At 41.4% G+C, this 23,276-nt stretch overlaps 1 protein-coding gene across 3 annotated transcripts in view; it reads left to right on the plus strand.

The window, feature by feature from the left end:
- The window catches only part of CECR2 (CECR2 histone acetyl-lysine reader), a 172,977-nt gene that overhangs the window by 144,130 nt on the left and 5,571 nt on the right, over positions 1–23,276 (plus strand). For 2 of the 3 annotated variants that reach the window (XM_072766373.1, XM_072766372.1), the window contains 10 exons: positions 3,485–3,638; positions 7,872–8,001; positions 8,564–8,601; positions 8,687–8,778; positions 9,238–9,364; positions 11,551–11,939; positions 12,721–12,849; positions 13,047–13,893; positions 20,142–21,564; positions 22,962–23,073. In XM_072766373.1, coding sequence (XP_072622474.1) covers positions 3,485–3,638; positions 7,872–8,001; positions 8,564–8,601; positions 8,687–8,778; positions 9,238–9,364; positions 11,551–11,939; positions 12,721–12,849; positions 13,047–13,893; positions 20,142–21,564; positions 22,962–23,073 — 3,441 coding nt within the window. The remainder of the gene's footprint in view (positions 1–3,484; positions 3,639–7,871; positions 8,002–8,563; positions 8,602–8,686; positions 8,779–9,237; positions 9,365–11,550; positions 11,940–12,720; positions 12,850–13,046; positions 13,894–20,141; positions 21,565–22,961; positions 23,074–23,276) is intronic. The other variant, XM_072766371.1, reaches the window with a different exon arrangement.

Raw genomic sequence — 23,276 nt, forward strand, 5'->3', positions numbered from 1 at the left:
GTGAAATCTAGTTGGATACTTAACTGACTCAGGTGCCCCTGTTGTTAGTTGATTTGTAAGACGTATTTACATATTAAGAATAATAAATTGTCATATTTCTTGCAAAAATAATTATATAATGTTCTTAAGATTTAATTATCTATTTTATTCCTTTTCCTCCCTTCCATTGACTTTGAACATGAAACATCTCCCATGTTTATTTACAGATGACTCTGGTTACTTAATACTTCCATTCATAAGTCATTAGCTTGAATTTCTTTAGTCCTTATTAAAATGCTGATTCCATTTAATATCTCCTTGTACTGGTTGAAGGAAGAATATTTCACATGTTCTCACCTGCTTTCCTTTGGAATGAGGGGCAGAATTGACATATATTACTATGTATATGTAAATAACTTCTGGCCCATATACCTGTGTTTTCTCTCTGTTAAATCTGACATATATGTAGAGGGACTACAGTTTTACTGGGATGAAATAATTCCTTTGACCAGGCTTAGTCTCCTCTACCTCCTCCCCTCCCCCATTCTATGAATTGTTGGGGGTATCTGCTTCGTCATTGTACAATAGAAAGGGGCAAAGGCAGTTTGTTTTGTTGGCTTTGGCTTGTTATGTAGCTCCATCATAACTTCTGAGCTGGGTAAAGTTGTCACCAAAAAGTTGGAATAATGAAGGACCTGTGGGTGAAGGGTGCTTGTGTAATAGAGAAGGTGCTTACCTAGCAGTTAGGAGGCAATAGCTAGAGACACATTTCTTCAGAAGAGTTTTCCTTAATATATGTATATATCGCCTCCCCATTTCAGAAACAATATCTAGCATATCTAAACTGCCTGCTCTGGTTATAGGATAAAGGTTTTAGGAACTTTCTTTAGTTTTATAGTGTCTGCTGTATGATAATGGCTTTTGCGTCTTATATTTGAATGTTTGAGGATTGTTTTTTTAAATTTTCATCTCCTTTCTTATTTCAGATTTTAACTTTATAGTAACCAACTCTTTTAAACTCAGGCTTGGAGATGGGAAAATAAATAAATAAACTCAGGCTTGGGGTGCCTGGGTCACTCAGTGGTTGAGCATCTGCCTTTGGCTAAGGGCATGATCCTGGGGTCCTGGGATCAAGTCCCACATCCAGCTCCTCAGGGAGCCTGCTTCTCCTTCTGCCTATGTCTCTGCCTCTCTCCCTATGTCTCTCATGAAGAAATAAATAAAATATTAAAAAATAATAAACTCAGCCTCATAGAATTCAAAAGGTCAAGTGACTTTGGGAAGGTCTACTATCAAGGCAAGACCACTTCCAAATCCTGAATCCAATGAGAACCTTAACTTGGTTTCCAGGACCAGATTGAGTGTTTAGTGAAGACTTACACATGACTTGTTACTTGTCAGTCTGTGTCTGTCTCTTCTCTCCTTTTTAAGACTACTTCTGTAATTTCCACGGTGTAAAACTTTTGAAAATTTACCACTATGACAGATTCTTAGATCTTCTTCCTTCCTTCCAAAAAGCTGTGTGAAGAAAAGTTTCACATTCCTGATTAAGGTTTATCTAAAATGGGATAATTAATGTTATCTTTACTGTTAGGGTATCGTGAATTCTCCCTTTGTTGATACCAGATTTATTTTTCTGTCTCTGCAACTTACACATGTTCTCTATGCAGGCAACAGTTAATACCTTTTCAATAACAATTTTTAAAAGTTCTAGCTTTTGGGCAGCCTCGGTGGCTCAGCGGTTTAGCGCCACCTTCAGCCCAGGATGTAATCCTGGGAGACCTGGGAGTCCCACGTCAGGCTCCCTGCATGGAGCCTGCTTCTCCCTCTGCCTGTCTCTGCCCCTCTCCCTCCCTCCCTCTCTCTCTCTCTCTCTCTCTCTCTCTCTCTCTCTGCCGTTCTCTCTCTCTCTCTCTCGAATAAATAAATAAAATCATTAAAAAAATAAAATAAAAAATAAAAGTTCTAGCTTTCACATCAGCACAAAAGTCCAGGGAAGAAAGGAAAATAAAGCAATTTCAGCACAGTCTTCACTACAGAATGGCTCAGAACTAGTTATATTGGAGGGAACGCCTGGGTGGCTCAGCGGTTGAGCACCTGCCTTTCGGCCCAGGGCGTGATGCAGGGGTGATCCTGGAGTCCCTGGATTGAGTCCCACATCCAGATCCCTGCTTGGAGCCTGCTTCTCCCTCTCTGTCTCTGCCTCTCTTTTTCTGTGTCTCTAATGAAAATAAATATTTCTTTTAAAAAAAATAGTTACATTGGAAAATATGCAGAGTATAAACTAGTGGATTATTATGGTAATGGTCCTATTTTCCTTTATCCTTTATTAGATTTCTTAGGCAATCACTTTCCCAGTGACCAACTGAAATCTTTTTTTTTTTAATTTTTTTTTTTTAATTATTTATTCATGACAGTCATAGAGAAAGGAGAGAGAGGCAGAGACACAGGCAGAGGGAGAAGTGAGCTCCATGCCAGGAGCCCAACATGGGACTCGATCCCGGGACTCCGGGATCGCGCCCTGGACCAAAGGCAGGCGCCAAACCACTGAGCCACCCAGGGATCCCCCCAACTGAAATCTTGATGTTAATGTTGTTTGTGTTAAAAACAAGGGAAAATTGGGGCAGCCCCGGTGGCTCAGCGGTTTAGTGCTGCCTTCAGCCCTGGTCGTGATCCTGGAGACCCAGGATCGAGTCCCACGTCGGGGTTCTTGCGTGGAGCCTGCTTCTCCCTCTGCCTGCGTCTCTGCGTCTCTCTCTGTGTCTCTCATGAATAAATAAAATCTTTAAAAAATAATAAAGTAAAATAAAAAATAAAAACAACGGAAAATTTTTTTAAAAAGGGAAAGTGTTAGCCAGTTTGAGTAATTTTATGAATTTCTGTGCAACTGCCTTTCTCTTTTCTGTATCTTAAGGCAAAATGATGGCCCCTACCACCAAACTCCCAATTTTATTCATTTATCTTCTTTGTAACATATAAATGTTAAGGGTTTCAAAGTCCTGTGCATTGAAACTGTGACCCTATGTTCTTTCATCCTTTTTATTTTTATTTTTTATTTTTTTTCTTTCATCCTTTTTAAATTGTTTAGATGAGAGTACTTTCTAAGATGTCACTTGTATCAAATATTAAATTTGTAAGAATAGTGTCTCTGAAGTTCCACAGTTTCTTTTCTCTGGAGGGCCGCAGTTTCTCTTCTCTGGTCCAACATATTCACAGGATTATCTCCCAAAGACTACAAATTATGTAAACCATTTGGACCAAAACTTTTTACCTTACTTCAATTTGCCATTATCTTTTAATGTTAGTTTTGTACCTCCTTATGGTCATTCTACAGATGATAAAATCATCTGTAGAATAAATGTAATTGTGGTTATGATATAAATCCCCTGCCTATCTAATGTTATTTATTGAATAGTTGAAATTAGTAAAAATTGAATCTTAGGGCAAAAAAACTGCTCTTACGTTACTGTGTATTGACTCTGTACACTTACTTGGCTTTTTGCAGGAGACCCCTGTGCTTACCAGAATAGAAAAGCAGAAGCGCAAAGAGGAGGAAGAAGAACGTCAGATTCTTCTGGCAGTGCAGAAGAAGGAGCAGGAGCAGATGTTAAAGGAGGAGAGGAAGCGAGAACTGGAGGAAAAAGTCAAGGCAGTGGAAGGTATGTGGCTTCTGTGCAGCACGTGTAGTGGGGGTAACAGCCCTCCCTCCTCTGGCCAAAACCAAACCAGACCAGGTTCTATCCTTGTCTGTGCTGCTTCTGGCAGTTTCTATTAAATATCTTAATTGTACTCTTGTTTATTCATCTGGATCTGATCTCATTGCATGTGCATTCCTTCTGCAGCATTTGTATTGGTTATGTTTGGTGTTCCTTTCAGCTTTACCACTTGCCCGCCTCGATGTACATCATCCTTCATGTAAAATAGAAAAAAATATTAGGGTATTAATGACAAGTTTCATAGAAATCATTTTAAGCATAATTGAAATAAGCTAAAGAAAAGTGTTAGAGATTTCAAGTATGGCATTGTACAAATTGATTTTATTAGGACAGATCCTTTTCTCAGACTTGGATCTAAGTTTTGGTCTTGGTATAATGAGATTTTTCTTTGATTTCCAGTTATTACAAAAGACGATAATAGTTCCTATATGTATGAGATAGCAGTTATATTTATAAGCTGAACCTGATAAATCCTATGGTCAAAGATCATTTGGGTTAGTTGAATACAGATTTCTTTCAAGTAAATTTGCTGAATTTAATTTTTTTTTAAATCCACTTAACCAGGATTTGGCTTTTTAATGTAGTGTTTCAGTATTTAAATAAATTTTGGCTATAAATTTAAAGGAGTCTGGCCTTATTATGTGCTTTTTCCCCTCCCATTCCTACTGTGATCACTTATTCATTATAAAACCCTTAGTGCATTTAATCTGCAAATCTAAGGGCACCTGGGTAGCTCAGTGGTTGAGCTTTTGGCTCAGGTCGTGGTCCTGGGATCGAGTCCCACGTCAGGCTCCTTGCACAGAGCTTCCTTCTCCCTCTGCGTATGTCTCTGCCTCTCTGTGTCCCCCATGAATAAATAAAATCTTTAAAAAAAATAATCTGCAAATCTAGCCTATGGGACGATATGTAGTATATGTAGTATATCCTACTTCTAAAATGCTTCGATTTCCAATGGTAGATTTAAATTCCTCAAGACAGTAACTATGGCTTTTATTTCTTTATAGATTTTGAGGAGATTCTGTAATTTTCAGTGATGTTTTCATTTGCTACACTAGTCTCACCTTACTGTTTTTTACAGACAGGTTCAAAACTTATTTTTATGGCTTAGTTTCTGTACCTATAAGATTAATAATACCTGTGTTAGATTTTTCTTTAAGTCAGCAGGTATTTTTGAGCATCCATTCTGCGCCAGGTGTTGTTCTAGGAATATAGATATTAAACAAAAGAAGTTAATCCTTTCATGGGGTTTACTTCCAATGGTGGGATGACAGAATAAATGAATATTGTAGAATCATAGATGGTGGTGAAAGATCTAAAGAAAAATAAAATAGGTTTAGAGATAAAAAATGATGTGATGTAGATGGCATTTAAATAAACCTCTCAGGGGGCACCTGGGTGTCTCAGTCAGTCACTTGGCTGGTGGTCCTTGGATCCAGCCCCACATCTGGCTCCCTGCTCCCTACTTGGAGGGGAGCCTGCTTTTCCACTCTCCCTCTGCCTGCCACTCCCCGTTTGTGCGCATGCCTCTGTCTCTCTCTCTCTCTGTCAAACAAATCTTAAAAACAATTTAAAAAAAAAAAAACTTGTCAAGATAGCCTTCTTTGAATATGTGACATTTAGAGAAGTGAAGTGAATTAAAGTGCCATATGGAACATCTGATGGGGGAAGGGCATCACAGTCAGAGGAAATAGCAGGCGCACAGGTACTGAGGAGAGAACATGTGGGAGAAAGGCCAATATGCACCAATGCAAAGCAAGGGGAAAATGGGCAGGAAGTGAGTTCATAGAGGTAACCAGGGGTCTGTCACATCAGGTAGGACTGTGCAGACCTTGTTAGAAGGATTAAATAAAAAACAAGTAGTCCCTAGCACCCAGCAAGCTCACAAATGATAGTTATCCTAGGGAAAATGTGGAGAGAATTTTTACAGGCTATAAAATAGTTATAACAATAAACTTTTCCTGAATTCTTGGGAAAAAGGTAAAAAGGGGGAGGGGCTAATAGATTTTTGGGGTTTTTTTAGGATTTTTATTTATTTTAGGGAGCGAGAAAGTGCGTGAGTGCAATGGAGTCGGGGGAGGCAGATGGAGAGAACCATAGAATCTTGAGCAGACTCTACACTGAGAATGTATTAAGTAGGGACGCCTGGGTGGCCTTCAGCCCAGGGCGTGATCCAGGAGACCTAGGATCAAGTCCGACATCAGGCTCCCTGCATGGAGCCTGGTTCTCCCTCTGCCTATGTCTCTGCCTGCCTCTCTCTCTGTGTCTCTCATGAATAAATAAATAAAATCTTTAAAAAAAAAAATGTATTAAGTACAAAAGGCGTAAACTACAAAGGAAGGGAGATTGATGTTTGACTACAATTGTTTAAAACTTAACATATATGACATAAACACTGTAAGCAAAATGGAAAGAGGAGTCAAAGTAGAATTTTAACACATAATTAACAAACACTAATTTTCCAGATTATTTACAGCACTTCTGTAAATCCATTAGAAATGCAGCAACCCAAAGGAAACGGGCCAACTATGTAAGCAGGACATTCACACAAGAGGACACCAAACCGTCAGTAACATGAAAATATGTTCATTATCACTCCAGTCAGGAAAATGCAAATGAAAACATCACAATTCCTTATCAGTACTTACCAGTTTGGCATAAATACTTGTTTTAGGGATCCCTGGGTGGCGCAGCGCTTTGGCGCCTGCCTTTGGCCCAGGGCGCGATCCTGGAGACCCGGGATCAAATCCCACGTCGGGCTCCCGGTGCCTGGAGCCTGCTTCTCCCTCTGCCTGTGTCTCTGCCTCTCTCTCTGTCTCTCTGTGACTATCATAAATAAATAAAAAAATTTAAAAAAAAATAAAAAAAAATACTTGTTTTGATACCAAGTGAATGTGAGATCACTCAAATTGCTGTTGAAAGAAAGCTGTACCTGTTTGGAAAGCAGTTCTCTGGCAATTCCACTGCTAGATGTGCATCCCAAAGAGCTCATACTTGTGCATAAGAAGGCATGTCGAAAGAATTGTCATTATACTATTATTTATAAAATGCAAAAAAAATGCAGCCAACTAGAACGTGGATTATTAAAACTGTGAAGTACTGTATTAAAGTTACTAAAGCAAAAATGTTAAGATTGCCAGTTGTTTAGGTTCATTGATATTCAGTAATTACCCTTTTCTTTTATCTTGAAATCATACTTAAAAAAAAAACAGTATTACAGTCATTGATAGCAAAGGGCCTTTGACTAAAGCAGATACAGATAAGTGAATAATGTAAGAACAAAAGCACAAGTCAAATAGAACTAGACAGAGAAAACACTTAGCAGGGTCATATCATACTCATGGACTCCACGTCTGTCCCTCCAGGAAGAAAATACAAGATGTGTCCTAGCTTTTCCCTTCCATTTTTATGTCTTTCTGTCTGACAGTCTTCTTTATCTCCCTGCCTCTTTTCTTTACTCCTGACCTTCCGGTTTCCTGCTGGCACTTGGTGTCTCATCAGACTAGTAGTGGAATGCCAAGTGTGTTTCTCATGGCTATGGCTGTGAGCCAGAAAAAAAATCATCCCTGTCTTACAGCTCCTTGCCAATTCCAGCTGGCATCTTTCCCTTGTTCCCAGCCAAATTTATTACTGCCCCTGGCTTGGTAGGGGCCAGCTGCCAGTGGAGGGGGTGGATTGAAGAGCAAAGACAATTGGTGCGCTAGGATGCCTTTGTAAATGCAAAACCTTGATTGCTTAGATGCATATAACATCCTGTATATGTTTGGATTGAGTGAGAGTCTGGTCCTTAGAAGCGGGATGTTGCTTTTCTGAGAGGAAGATTGGAAAGACCTCAAGTATTCAAAGAAGGCTAATCATTCAGTCTTCTATTTTTCCTTTTTCTTCTGTTTTTCTTCAGCCTTGCTCTTCTCTCCCTCTCCATCCCAATACCTGCCTTACCACCATCATCCCTCCCTAGTCCTTGAGCTTAATATGCATAAAGAAAATGGGTTCCACATGTTTATACTTTTCATAGTGCATTCGATCTCTAGAATCATCCTAATTACCAAAAGAAACAAAAATAACTTTATGATATAAGTGATCTTTGTTTCTCCTCTCAAAATTGATTAACAAACATCTAGTCTAATCCTCTAAAGAGCACTTAACCTCACATACCATAATGCGCTGTGTTCATTGCAGATCGAGCAAAGAGAAGAAAGCTCAGAGAAGAAAGGGCATGGCTGCTAGCCCAAGGGAAGGAGCTCCCCCCAGAACTTTCCCATCTGGACCCTAATTCCCCCATGAGAGAAGAAAAAAAGACTAAAGACATGTGAGTATTTGATGATACTAACCGTAGCAACCAGAAACATTCTGGCATTGTGTTAAGCAGTCTTCTTATTTAATTCTTAAAACAACCCTGTGTGATAGGTAATATTCAGTGTTCCTGAGCTTCTCATTCTTCTGTATGCCTTTTTTGTATTATTATTCTTTAGATTATAAAAATATTCATTAGGTTAAAATAAAACCCAGGAAATAATGTGCACTTAAATAACCAACATTATAGAATCATAAATTAAGTTGTGGATCATCTAAGTCCACCCCATCATTTTACAGATAACAAATATGATACTCCCTTTGTGTGTGTGTGTGTGTGTGTGTGTGTGTGTGTGTGTGTGTGTGTGTTTTATGATACTCCCTTTGTGTGCTTATTAGGCTTGCTAACCTCCGCCTTCATAATATTTTCTAGAGATTATCAGTGTTACAGACTTAGCTTAAAAACAGTTTATTGACTGATCCAAACCTTGGTATAAATTAGCTATGTATCTGTGCTGAATTAAGAGATCAGGAAAGAAGGTGGTCAATGTTACTATTTCTTATTTTGTGATTCACAGCTTTGAGTTGGATGATGATTTCACTGCCATGTATAAAGGTCAGTTCTCATTCTCAACTGTTACTATTTCTGACTGAAGTACTCCTGTGTGAGTGTGTTAATTTAAGCTCTCTTTGGCTTTCAGTTCTAGATGTGGTAAAGGCTCACAAGGATTCCTGGCCCTTTTTAGAACCTGTGGATGAATCGTATGCCCCAAACTATTACCAGATTATTAAGGTATAGGCTACCTTTGCAGTTATACCTACTGTGGTATTTGTTTCTTTCTTGATTTTTTTGTTGTGTTTTTTGTTTTACGTTTACCTATTGCAAAATTTTTTAAAAATCGGGCAGCCCAGGTGGCTGAGCGGTTTAGTGCCACCTTCAGCCCAGGGTGTGATCCTGGGAGCCTCGGGATCGAGTCCCACGTCAGGCTCCCTACATGGAGCGTGTTTCTCCCTCTGCCTGTGTCTCTGCCTCTCTCTCTCTCTCTCTCTGTGTCTCCCATGAATAAATAAATAAAATCTTTTTTAAATTTTAAAAAATTTTTTTAAAAGTTTACCTTTGCTCTTGGAATCAGGGTTGCTGGATTATATGCCAGGCTCCTGAGCATCTCATTATGACATAATTCCTTTGCCTCGTAAGGACTATGAGATGTTTTTTCTCCAGCATGTTGTAATTTAGTGTGTCCTATTTTAGGTCCCCATGGATATTTCAAGCATGGAGAAGAAACTGAATGGAGGTTTATACTGTACCAAGGAGGAATTTGTGAATGACATGAAGACTATGTTCAGAAATTGTCGAAAATATAATGGAGAAAGTAGTGGTAAGTGGGGAAGGAGTTTGCTGAGGATACATTTATTACACCATTTCAGTCAAGAACAGAATACCTTCTTTTTTAGAAATACACAAAAATAGAAGTGCATCTCTTTTAGAAATGATTCAGACCTTTCATTGGGACTATAAACAAAATGTAATTTAAAGCCGTGGGATTGGCCATTCTGACCACTTACACAGTATATGCCTGAACCACTCCTATCCTATATGACAAAAGAATGTATCTTGTAGCTAACTGGTCTCAGGTTATTTTTCATTATCTTAGAGACCAGTCTGGGTTTAGTTTGTACTGTGCTTCCTTAACACAGACCACTAAACCGTTGACAAGATCGACCCTATATATTCTTCTTTTTTCTTTTAAGATTTTATTTATTCATGGGAGACACACACAGAGAGGCAGAGACACAGGGAAGCAGGCTCCACGCAGGGATCCCAATACAGGACTCTATCCCAGGACTCCAGGATCATGCCCTGGGCTGAAGGCAGGCACTAAACCGCTGAGCCACCCAGGGATCCCCAAGACCGATCCTGTATTTTTTTTTCTTTTTTAAGATTTTATTTATTTATTCATGAAAGACACAGAGAGAGAGAGAGAGAGAGAGAGAGAGGCAGAGGGAGAAGCAGACTCCATGCAGGGAGCCCAACGTGTGGGACTTGATCCCCGGACTCCAGGATCACGCCCTGGGCCAAAGGCAGGCGCTAAACTGGTGAGCCACCCAGGGATCGCCCTGAACCTATATTCTTAAATCCTCTTCAAAAGTCCACTGAGTAGGGGATCCCTGGGTGGCGCAGCGCTTTGGCGCCTGCCTTTGGCCCAGGGCGCGATCCTGGAGACCCAGGATCGAATCCCACATCAGGCTCCCGGTGCATGGAGCCTGCTTCCCCCTCTGCCTATGTCTCTGCCTCTCTCTCTCTCTCTCTCTCTCTCTCTCTCTGTGACTATCATAAATAAATAAAAAATTTAAAAAAAAAAAAAAAGTCCACTGAGTAGATTTCCAATAACAAAGAATGTATGGCTCCAAGTATAGAAACTTGGAGTCATTTATGGTAGGTCAAATGCTTTAGCTTCAAAACTAAGGAGATTTGGGACACCTGGGTGACTCAGTCAGTTAAGCATCTGGCTCTCGGTTTCTCCTCAGGTCATAATCTCAGAGTCATGAGATCAAGCCCCACGTTGGCCATGTGTTCAGCAGAGTGACTGTTTAAGATTCTCTCTCTCCAGGCAGCCCAGGTGGCTCAGTGGTTTAGCGCTGCCTTCAGCCCAGGGCCTCATCCTGGAGACCCAGGATCAAGTCCCACATCAGGATCCCTGCATGGAGCCCGCTTCTCCCTCTGCCTGTGTTTCTCTGCCTCTTTCTCTATCTGTGTGTGTCTCATGAATAAATAAAATATTAAAAAAAAAAAAAAAAGATTGTCTCTCTCCCTTTCCTAACCACCCCTCCCCCTAATTTCACTCTCCCTCTTAAATAAATAAGTCTTTAAAAATAAACAGAACTGGGATGCCTGAGAGGCTCAGCGGTTGAGGGTCTGCCTTTGGCTCAGGGTGTGATCCCAGTCCTGAGATCAAGTCCCACATCAGGCTCCTTGCAAGGACCCTGCTTTTCCCCCTGCCTATGTCTCTGCCTCTCTCTGTGTGTGTCTCATGAATAATTTTTAAAAATAAATAAATAGGGATCCCTGGGTGGCGCAGTAGTTTAGCGCCTGCCTTTGGCCCAGGGCACGATCCTGGAGACCCGGGATCGAGTCCCACGTCGGGCTCCCGGTGCATGGAGCCTGCTTCTCCCTCTGCCTATGTCTCTGCCTGCCTCTCTCTCTCTCTCTCTCACTCTCTCTCTCTCTCTCTCTCTCTCTCTGACTATCATAAATAATGAATGAATGAATGAATGAATAAAAATTTTAAAAAACAAGTAGCTTCAGTGACTGTATTTAATAATTCTTCGATTTAGCCTTGAAGAATTAAATGTGTTGGTTTAAGGTAATAGTCCTAGAGCCTCTTAAGACAAAAACAGTGTCTTCATCTTGTGTCCATAGCCACACAACATAATGTCACTCAAGTTGAATTAAGCTTAAGAATTTACCCAAATAGCATCTTTATTATTGTTTGTTGGTAAGAGAAATGTCTTTTATGTCCTCTAAGACCTGTACCTGGACGTTAATCCTTGTATCTTCCCATAGAATATACCAAGATGTCTGATAATTTAGAGAGGTGTTTCCATCGGGCAATGATGAAGCATTTTCCTGGTGATGACGGAGACACAGATGAAGAATTCTGGATCAGAGAGGATGAAAAGCGAGAGAAGAGACGTAGCCGGGCTGGGCGAAGCAGTGGAAGCCATGTCTGGACCCGCTCCAGGGATTTGGAAGGGCCCAGCAAGAAGCAACAGCCAGTGGAGAATGGAGGAAAGTCATTGCCACCTGCACGGAGAGCTGCTTCTTCTGGGGATAATCATAGCAGCAGTTCCTCACAACTCCCTCGGGAGGTGGGCACTTCAAATGCCCGAGGCTTTTCTCGTCCCCTACATTATGGTGGGATGCCCAACCAGGCACCCCTTTTAAACCAGATGGTAAGGAATAGCTTAAAATTCTGTTGTGGTTTCTCCTAGTTGATAATTCAAAGAAAAGTGAAACCTTTTTAATTGCTCATCTTCCAAAGTAATTTTTCTATATATGAATGATTTCTTCTTCCCTCTTCTGTCCTTTCTTTATTCATTCTTCCTCTAATTTTAAATATTTCTTTTAATCAATCTGATGCACTCTCAAGATGGGCAAAAATTGGGATCTATAAAACTCTTTTCATGTACAAAGCACAGAAATTCATACAGCACATAAAATACACAGCATATCTGCAGCATTAAAATTTCATGTTGGGAGGGAGTTGGGGAAAAATTGGCTTAAAAGGCATTGGGGGGCCAGCCCGGGTGGCTCAGCAGTTTCCCAGGGTGTGATCCTGGAGACCCGGGATCGAGTCCCATGGCGGGCTCCCTGCATGGAACTTGCTTCTCCCTCTGCGTGTGTCTCTGCCTTTCTTTCTTTCTCTCTCTCTCTCTCTCTCTCTGATGAATAAATAAAATCTTTAAAAAAAAAAGGCATTTGGGGGAAGAGGCAATAATAAAAAAGAGATTAAGAAACACAGTTTTTCTGTCCTGCAGCAAGAGATTGCTTTGGGCCCTGGAACTAGCTCCAGTGTTGGGTAAGGCCATATGCTAGCATTCTGTAGGAACATCCTATTTTCTATGTAACGTCTTCTGTGTTTTTCCTTTTCTTTGGGTTTTTGGTTGGTTGGTTGGTTTTTATTGTTTTTGTTTTTGTTTTTGTCTCCCCTTGCCTTTACTCAACACCCTCCAGAAGCCAGCAGTACCAGGAACATTTGGCCCTCTTCGAGGATCAGATCCTGCCAATTTATATGTCTCCTCTAGGGTCCCAGAACCACACCCTGGAGAACCTATACAGCAGCATCAGCCTTTTGCCATGCAGGTAAGTAGCCTACTCACAATATGCAAATGCAAAAGGTTTCACAGATAAACTTCAGAAGTACAGTCTCCTACCAGGTTAAAGTTAATTCATCATCTTTCATTCTATAGAGTTTATTACTATAGATTAAACACATTATAAGATATGCCTTATTTTATGGGTCTATTGAACTCTGCTTTTTTTTCTTTTCTTGTTGCCAGCCTCCAGTTGGAATTAACAACCACCGAGGACCCAGGCTAGGGACACCAGAAGAGAAGCAAATGTGTGGGGGGCTGACACACCTTACTAACATGGGATCACATCCTGGATCCTTACAGCTTAGGCAAATGGGTGGCCCCAGTCAGGATGGAAGTATTTATCCCCCAACTCAATTCCAGTCAGGATTTATTCCTCCTAGGCATGGTGGGGCTCCAACCCGACCCCCAGACTTTACTGAAAGCTCAGAAATTCCTCCCAGTCACATGTACCGATCATACAAGTACCTGAATCGAGTACACACTGCTGTCTGGAATGGGAACCATGGTGCTACAAATCCAGGAACCTTGGGCACAGATGAGAAGCCCCCCATGGGGCCAGGACCCTCTCACCAGCCTCGTACTCTTGGTCATATGATGGATTCCCGAGTGATGAGACCTCCTCTCCCCCCAAACCAGTGGACTGAACAATCAAGCTTTCTACCTCATGGAGTTGCTTCTTCAGGGTATATGCGACCACCCTGTAAATCTGGTGGACATCGGTTACAGCCACCTCTGGCCCCAGCGCCAAGTTCTCTTTTTGGAGCACCCTCCCAGGCTCTGCGAGGGGTACAAGGAGGGGACTCCATGATGGACAGCCCAGAGATGATTGCCATGCAGCAACTTTCTTCCCGAGTTTGCCCACCAGGTGTGCCTTACCACCCCAGACAGCCTACACCCCCCCATTTACCTGGCCCTTTTCCACAGGTAGCTCACTCAGCATCAGTAAGTGTGTCAGCCCCCAAGCCTACCTTGGGGAACCCTGGGAGGACACAGGAGAACAGTGAAACACAAGAGCCTGAGAATGACCGAGGTAATTTACACCAACGCTTTTGTCTGATGTCTAACACGAAAACTCTTAATTCAAAAGGAATCTTTTTTACAAAGACTGTCAAACTTACTTCTAGCTTCTTGAACTACTCGCTTGGATTGGGCCAAAGATCTGAAAGGTAGTAGTGATGGTTACACAAATGTGGTCCTTCCTGTACCGTGCAGTCTTTTTGAGACTGATAGACGTGGCTATTTTATTATTCTTGTTTATAAAGATGGAAAATTCAAGGCACAAAGCATTAGGTTGCTTGGCTTCACGTTGCTAGTAAGTGGTGGAGCTGAGATTTGTACCCAGACCCACTCAGTCTAGCACCCATGCTCTCAACCACTGCATCCTCAAACTACCTTGAAGAATGATGGTCTTAAACTTTATCATTATGAAATAAGTTTTCAGCACTTAAAACCTGATTATTTCCATCCTTCTATTCTTTGGACACATATCTATAGCTACTCAGAATGAAGAGTGGTTAGACCTAGCATATCTCGAAGGGATTTCTTAGAAGTAACATTTAAGAGATTAACCTGAAAATTTAGAAGATGAAAAGCATACTTTGTGTAATTAGTGCTTGTTTCTAGAATAGATGTCTACCCCGTCTTATGTTATTTTCTTCAACATATGACTGGAGAGGGGCACCTGAGTGGCTCAGTCATTTAAGCGTCTGACTCTTGATTTCAGCTCAGGTCATGATCTCAGAGTTGTGGGATCCAGCCCCAACTATAATTGTATATAATACTATATACAGTGTTATATTAGTTTCAGGTGTACAATATTGTGATTCAACAATTCCCTACATTACTCCATGCTCTTCATGATAAGTGTGCTCTTAATTCCCATCACCTATTTCACCCATTTCCCCACCCACCTCCTCTCTGGTAACCATCAGTTCTCTATAATTAAGAGTCCATTTTTCTGTTGGTCTTTTTCTTTGTTCGTTTTTTAAATTCCCCATATGAGTGAAATCATATGGTATTTGTTTTTCTCCTGATTTATTTCACTTAGCATTATATCTTCCATCCATGTTGTTGTAAATAGCAATATTTCATTTTTTATGGTCAATACTCCATTGTTTATTCATAACCACTTCTTTATCCATTCTTCTTTCAGTGGACACATGGGTTGCTTCCATATCCTGGCTATTGTAGATAGCTAAGTAAACTCTAGTGCTGTAGTAAACATAGGGTGCATATACCTTTTCAAATTATTGTTTTCCTATTCTTTGGACAAATACCCAGTAGTGGAATTAATGGATCATATGGTAATTCTATTTTTAATTTTTTGAGGAACCTCCATACAATTTTCTAGAATTGGCTACACCAGTTTGCTTTCCTCCCAACAGTACCCAATGTTTTTTTTCTACATCCTCACCAACATTTGTTTCTTGTGTTGTTGATTTTAGCCATTCTGTGGGCTGTGAGGTGATACCTCATTGTGGTTTTGATTTGTATTTCCTTGATGATAAGCATCTTTTCATGTGTCCGTTGGTTATTTAAATGTCTTCTTTGAAGAAATGTCTTCTGCCCTTTTTTTTTTTTTTTTTAAGATTTTATTTATCTATTCATGAGAGACATAGAGAGGCAGAGACACAGGCAGAGGGAGAAGCAGGCTCCATGCAGGGAGGCTGACATGGGACTCGATCCTGCATCTCCAAGATCATGCCCTGGGCCGAAGTCTGCACTAAGCCACTGAGCCACTTGGGCTGCCCTCCCTTTTTTTTTTTTTTTTTTTTAAATGGCATATCTTTCCATTGATTATCTTGTCTTTAATTTTTTTTTTATCAGTGTTTTATAGTTTTCAGAGTATCAACCTTTTTCGCCTCCTTTGTTAAGTTTACTTCTAGGTATTTTATTATTTTTGGTGAAACTGTAAATGGGCGCCTGGCTGGCTCAATCAGTAGAATATGCAACTCTTTATCTTGGGGTTGTGAATTCAAGTCCCATGTTGGGTGTAGAGAGCACTTAAAAATAAAATCTTTTTAATTTTTTTTTTTGTTTGTTTTTAAAGATTTTATTTATTCATGAGAGGCACAGCAAGAGAGAGAGACACAGGCGCTGGGAGAAGCAGGCTCCACACAAGAGCCCGATGTGGAACTCGATCCCAGAACTCCAGGGTTCTCTGCCTCTCTCTCCCTTGTTGATTTTCTGTCTGGATGCTCTGTCCATTGATATAATAAGTAGGGTGTGAAAGTCCCCTATTATTATTGTATTCTTATTGATTATTTCCTTTATGTTTGTCTGTCATTGGCTGCTTTGTGTATTTCAGTGTTCCCCTGTTGGGTGCATAAATATTTACAATTGTTATATCTTCTTATGGGATCTTGCCTTTTGATTATGTAGTGTCCTTCTTTGTCTCTTATTACAATCTTTGTTACATTCTATTTTGTCTGAAATAGGTATTGCTACCTTGTGTTTCTTTTGACATCCATTTGCATGATTAAATGCTTCTCCGTCCCTTCACTTTCAATCTGAATGTGTTTTTAAATCTTTTTAAGATTTTATTTATTTATTCACCAGAGAGAGAGAGAGAGAGAGGGTGGGAGGGAGGCAGAGACACAGGCAGAGGGAGGAGCAGGCTCCATGCAGGGAGCCCGACATGGGACTCGATCCCTGGGTCTCCAGGATCACGCCCTGGGCTGAAGGCGGTGCTAAACCGCTGAGCCACCCAGGCTGCCCTGCATGTGTCTTTTTGGTCTGAAATGAGTCTCGTAGGCAGCATTATAGATGAGCCTTTTTTTTTTTTCTTTTTAATCCATTCTAGCACCATATATTTTGTTTGGAACATTTAGTCCATTTACATCCAGAGTAATTTTTTTTTTCAGAGAATTATTTATAGATAAGCTCGTATTACCATTTTGTTACTTGTTTTATGGTTTTTGTTTTGGTTTTTTTTTTTTTGGTTTTTTTTTTAGTTGTCTGTTTCTTCTCTTGGCTCTCTTTTGTCAGGTTTGGTGGCTTTCTATAGTGATACACTTGGATTCCTTTCTCTGTATCTTTTGTATATCAACTACTGGTTTTTGATGTGTGGTTGCTATTAGGTTATATATATATATACCCCATATTTTGCATGTAGCAGTCTATGTTAAGTTGATTGTCACTTTAATTTGAACCCATTCTTTACTTCCACCATGCCTCCCCACCAGGTTTTAGGCAAATAGTGTCGTACTTTATATCCTTTTGTTTTGTGAATCACTTTAACTGACTTTTATAGATATACTTAACTTCCCTGCTTTTGTGCTTCCTTCTTTTCTTACTCCTGCTTATGATCTTTCCTTTCCACTCAAAGTCCCTTTTAAGATTTCTCATAGGTCTGGTTAGTGGTGATGAATTCCCTTAATTTTTCTTTGCCTGAGAAGACTCTCCTTCTAGTTAATGATAGCGTTCCTGAATAGAATATTCTTGGCTACTGGTGTTTTTTCTTTTAGCACTTTGGATATATTATATCATTTCCTGTGGCCTACAAAGTTTCTGCTGAAAAATGAGCTTATGGTTTTATGGGGTTTCTCTTATGTATAACTGGCTTCGGTGTGTTGTGTGCACCATACTGTAGAGTAGCTGAGTCTTGCAACTGAGACACATTTGCCTTCAATCCAGTTGTCTACAGTGGCTCTATTTGCCTGTTGCCTGTTTAGTCCCTGCATTGTTAGTGGGTCAGTCTTGGGCCACCCAGGCTTGAGTTGAGTCAGGCCAGGCATTTATCAGAGGTGCAGTAGAACCAAACTGCTGGACACTTTCCGTGTGTTGTCCTCTGAGAAGCTTTCATTGGTAGGGTTGGCCTTCAGTCCGAACAGCTTGTCTGCCCCCAGCCCACTGTGGGAGCCTCAGTGAGACTGGTATGTGTGGTTATCTTCTCCTGTATCCAAGCAGGGCAGGAATCTCTTTGAAGTAGTGCTTGTCCTTGTCCTAGCTGCTTGCACCTTCCCAGGCTCTTGGCATGTCTTTGGGTGGGCTCCAGCCAAGGGCATATTGAGGGGGCCAAGTCAACAGAAAAATGCAGAACAGGACCCATAACTGCCAGGAAGCTCCTCACCAGTCTGCTGGAGGAGAGAGCTGCAGCTGCCCAGGAAACTTCTGCCCAGGCTTGGGTGGATGGGTATTTCTGCAGGAGAATGCCAGGGCAGGGCACACTGTTAGCTCTGTGACAAGTGTTAGCACTGCGCTGCTTCCCACAGGTGTCCATCTATCTAGGCTAGGAAGCAAGGGAAGAAAATGGTGTCTGCCCACTCTTTTGTTCTTTGAGTGGTCTCCCAAAGATTCCTTCCCCTCCAGTATACACTATGAGTAAATGAATTTCCTTTCCATAAAAGCCAGATATTTTTTCACACTGTTGCTTCTCTGCTCTATCTCAGTAGGGCTGCTGTCTTCTTAAGGCCAGGGACTCTAGTCTCCTGGCTTTCCCAGAGCTGAGCCTACTGATTTTTTTAAAGTTTCAGGTACCAATAAGCCCCAGATTCTTGGGTCCCTCTGGTTTTCAAACCCAAATGTAACAGGAATTCACCTTCCCCACACAGGTTCCCTGTGCCTGGGTTTTCTGGTTTGGGCATCTGCCCCTCTCCCATCTGTATGCCCACTGCATCCCTCCCTGCTGTGGACAGCCTGGGGATCCATTTGGCTCCCAACAACGCCTCTGTCCTTCCTACCCTCCTGGATGTGGCCACTGCTCTACATTTAGCTGTGGAGAGTGTTCTGCCAGCCTTTAGGTTGCTTTCTGCTGATACTGGTATTAACTAGTTACCTAGTTGTTACCATGAGACGAGATGAGCTTAGGATCCTCCTACTCTGCCATATTCCCCAATTCAGACTTACTTTTTTAAAGTGTTTCTTTCAAGGGAAGGCCCACTTGTGAACACTAGCTCTAACACAATTGTCTAATACTGATTTTAAATGGTGTCTGGAACTCAAGCTTCAGAATAAACCCTCTGGTGAAAATGTGGATAAGGCTATTTGTTAGTTGCCACGTTTTTAAAATGAAAAGTGTCGATTTAAATTTCATTGTATAGCTTGTACATTTCATTTTTTTTTAAGATTTTATTTATTTATTCATGGCAGAGAGAGAGACAGAGAGAGAGAGAGAGAGAAGTAGGCTCCATGCAGGGAACCCGACGTGGGACTCGATCCCGGGTCTCCAGGATCATACCCCAGGCTAAAGGTGGCACTAAACCGCTGAGCCACTGGGGCTGCCCACCTTTGATTTTTCAAGCCGTCATTAGTTCATTAGTTGACTGAGATTTTAGTAGGTCTTTAAAAGTTGTTGTGAATACTTAATCTTGTCTTTAAGATCTGTTACCAGAATTTTTTTTTTTTTAAGATTTTATTTATTCGTGAGAGACACAGAGAGAGAGAGAGGCAGAGACACAGGCAGAGGGAGAAGCAGGCTCCTTCCAGGGAGTCCAGTGCAGGACTCCATCCCAGGACCCCAGGACCACGCCGTAAACCAAAGGCAGACACTCAACCACTGAGCCACCCAGGCATCCCCCAGAATTGTATTTTGTTCACACCTGAGCAACAACTCTGTTCTACTTGAAAGGATGTAATAATACCATATTTCTGGTTTGACAGAACAGCAAGATAAAGAATTCTGAGTTTATAATTAAGCATTTGAGCCTGGTAAATTAATTTATTTGGGTGTAGTAAATTTCTATAATAGTTAAAGGTGGCTTTTGAGTTTTATTCTGTAGCCATCTTGTTTTCAAGACATCTAGACAAGTTAAATATTTTCTTTCATTCAAGAAATCTTTATTCCCTATTTTGTGCAAGTACAAACAGTGGTGGGAAACAAAATAAAGTCCTTGCTGCTGTGGAACTTATTGTTTGAGGGGCAGAAGTCAGGGATCTAGCTTTCTTGAAACTTTTCCATCATGTACTTGTCTTTCTTATTGTATCTCCATATATGACCTGCATCTACTTGAATTATCTCCCACTCATTTACTAATCTGACTGTGACAGCGCAGCAAGAGAGAGCCAGGGATATTTCCATTCTTTGGCAGACTTTATGAGTTAGCTGTAGAGGTACTAGGTCTTATCTCTTGGTCTATAAGGTGGAGTTTACAAGGGCCTCGACATCATGATCCCTTTCACAGACCTTCAAAATTTTTAGCTGAAGCTTGAATGACCACATATCCACCTCAACCCCACCTGTCCTTATCTGATTGCTTTCATGTTCTTTTCACTGTCATCCCCATCAGTATTGTAATTTCAGCTACTGAATTATTACTTGGTTCTGTGTTTTTCCTACAGCAGATCCCTTGCCTGGGCTTGAGGAGAAATCACCAAACATTGGTGCTTCAGAGGGAATGTACCTCAAACAACTACCTCACCCTACACCTCCCTTGCAGACCGACTGTACCAGGCAGAGCTCACCACAGGAAAGGGAAACAGAGGGCCCAGAGCTCAAAAGCGACTCCTCAGAATCTGGAGAAAACTGTAAAGCAACAAAGAGCAAGAATGTCTGGCCCCCAGAGAGCAACTATACCAGCCCAGCCACTCAAGGATGTATGCAAGACCTCTCCACTCTGGCAGATAGAGGGGTTCTAGCTGAAAATGGAGTAATTGTTGAAGCATCCCCTTGTGGATCAGAGGGGAAGGGCCTTGGTGGTAGTGATTCAGAAAAGCCACTCTGCCCCAGAGGCAAAATGCTACAGGAAACCATGCCATGTACAGGACAGAACCCTGCTACACCTCCCAACACAGACCCCAGTTTGATGGGGGGCACCGTAAGCCAGTTTTCTCCCTTATACATGCCTGGCCTGGAATACCCAAATTCAGCCACACATTACCACATCAATCCAGGTCTGCAAGGTTTGGGCCCCATGATGGGAAGTAAACCCCCAATATCCCATCCTCAGCATTTTCCCCCTAGGGGCTTTCAATCTAATAACTCTCATTCTGGAGTCTTTCCCCGGTATCGTCCCCACCAAGGAATGAGGTATTCCTACCAGTCACCGCCTCAGCCTTCCTACCATCACTATCAGCGAACTCCTTATTATCCGTGTCCGCAGGGCTTTTCTGACTGGCAAAGACATATTCATCCCCCAGGAAGCCCAAGTGGGCTCCCACCTAATCCACCTCCCCCACCAAGGCCCCTCTTCTCAGATAAGAGTACCTTGGCTAATCTGCAAGGCTGTGAGACACTGAATGCTGCCTTAACTTCCCCAACCCAAATGGATGTGGTGGCTGCTAAAGTAGTTTCAACTGATGGGCAGAATCCTGGTCCAGAGGAAGAAAAGCTGGATGAATCGATGGAGAGGCCAGAGAGTCCAAAAGAATTTTTAGACCTGGACAACCATAATGCAGCTACCAAGCGGCATAGCTCATTGTCAACAAGCGAGTATCTTTATGGAACTCCTCCTCCACCTCTGAGTTCAGGAATGGGATTCGGTTCATCTACTTTCCAACCCCATGGTGTGATGCTACAGACAGGGCCTCCTTACACACCTCAACGGCCAGCCAGTCATTTCCAGCCTAGGCCTTACTCTTCCCCTGTGGCTCCTCACCCACCTCATCATCCAGTGGCTGCCCAGCCCAATGGCCTCTCTCAGGAGGGCCCTATCTATCGCTGCCAGGAGGAGGGCCTGGGTCACTTTCAAGCTGTAATGATGGAACAGATTGGCACTGGAAGTGGAATAAGGGGACCTTTCCAGGAAATGTATAGGCCTTCAGGGTAAGATTGCATTCAGTAGTTTCTTGGGTTTTGTTTCTTTTTTCTGAGAATAGAATACATGTTAGTTTTAGAAAGAAAAATGGCTTTAGGGAACGAAGGTGATAACCTTTAGTGGTGTAGTTCCAAAGAAAGTGTGTGAATCATTGATAATTGGAGACGTACTGGAAATGTTTCAGCCTTTGAGTCTGATTTTACCTTTGGCATTGTGTTTCCTCATGGAAGTGAATTGGCTGGGGTGCCTGTGTGGCTTAGTCAGTGAAGCATCTGCCTTTGACTCAAGTCATGATCTCAGGGTCCTGGGATTGAGCCCCACATCCTGCTCAGCAAGAAGCCTGCTTCTCCCTCTCCTCACTGCTCTTGCTTGCTCGCTCTCACTCGCTCTCTCATGTGCATGCATAAATTAAAAAAAAAAAAAAAGATAAATACAGGGACGCCTGGATGTCTTAGTGGTTTAGCGCCAAATTCGACCCAGGGTATGATCCTGGAGTCCCAAGATCGAGTCTCACATCAGGCTCCCTGCATGGATCCTCCTTCTCCCTGTACCTATGTCTCTGCCTGTCTCTCTCTCTTTCTGTGTTTCTCATGAATAAATAAATAAATAAAATCTTTAAAAATAAAATAAAATTTAAAAAGACAAATACATAAATGACTGGTTAGGTCTTGACACTGGAAACTTGATAGCCACAGTTCAAGAGCCATAGGCAGAGGCACCAGCATTGCTGCTAAGTTCAGATACTCTGATCAAGGTAAAATAGGTCTTTCAAACCTGAGGTTATGGGAGATCTTGTGTAATGTTCAGGTTTTATCCCTTGACTTTGACCCCTTCTCCCTATATACTTCAACTGCAAGTTATGTCATTCTCCTGGAGCACAATCTGAAACTGTTATTCCATGGAAGGAAAATAAGAGTAATAGTGTTTAATATAGAGCCCTTATTTAATTTCTCCATTTGTCCCCAAAATGTCTCTTAAGGCTGTGCTTCTTTGTTTTATCTTATTTTGAGTTTTTTTTCCCATCCAGGATTCACTTAAGGTTAATGTATTTATATTTGGTTTCTCTGTCCTTTAGTCTCTTAATTTACAACATGTATTCTGTGATCGTTTTGTTTTGTTTTTCAAACATTTGAGGCTAGTTCTCATGTAAGATGTCCCAGATTCTGGATTTTTCTCATTGTTCCCTATGTTTGGAGTCCATTTAAACACTTGTCAAGAACACTGTTTAGGCGGTGTCACATGATTGCATCACACCTGTAGTACTTTGTCCCTGTGTTGATTCCAAGTTTGATTACCTAGATAATTAAGGCACTATCACCTTGAGATTCTCATGATTAAAGTATCGCTTTCCTTTCTAATTAATATGTCTTCATTAATTCTTAACTGTTCTTACTTGTGGCTATAGAATGCAAATGCATCCAGTCCAGTCACAGTCCTCGTTCCCAAAGACCCCAACACCAGCAACATCACAGGAAGAGCTGACACCACATAAGCCCCCAACACTTCCTCTTGATCAGGTAAAAATTACCAAAATTAGAATTCCTGTTATTCTTCCAGATGGCAGGAAATACTTCATTATGAGTTTATTGTGATTCTGAAATATATATATTTTTTAAGATGTCCTGTTAATATAGGAACTTGAACCAGAAAGTACATCATGCCCTCCTGGCAACCAAGTAAAAAGAGCCACCCAGGCCCTGTGCTCTCAGTTGATTCAACA

This window comes from Vulpes vulpes, chromosome 8 (assembly GCF_048418805.1).
Source record: "Vulpes vulpes isolate BD-2025 chromosome 8, VulVul3, whole genome shotgun sequence".
Classification (NCBI taxonomy): domain Eukaryota; kingdom Metazoa; phylum Chordata; class Mammalia; order Carnivora; family Canidae; genus Vulpes; species Vulpes vulpes.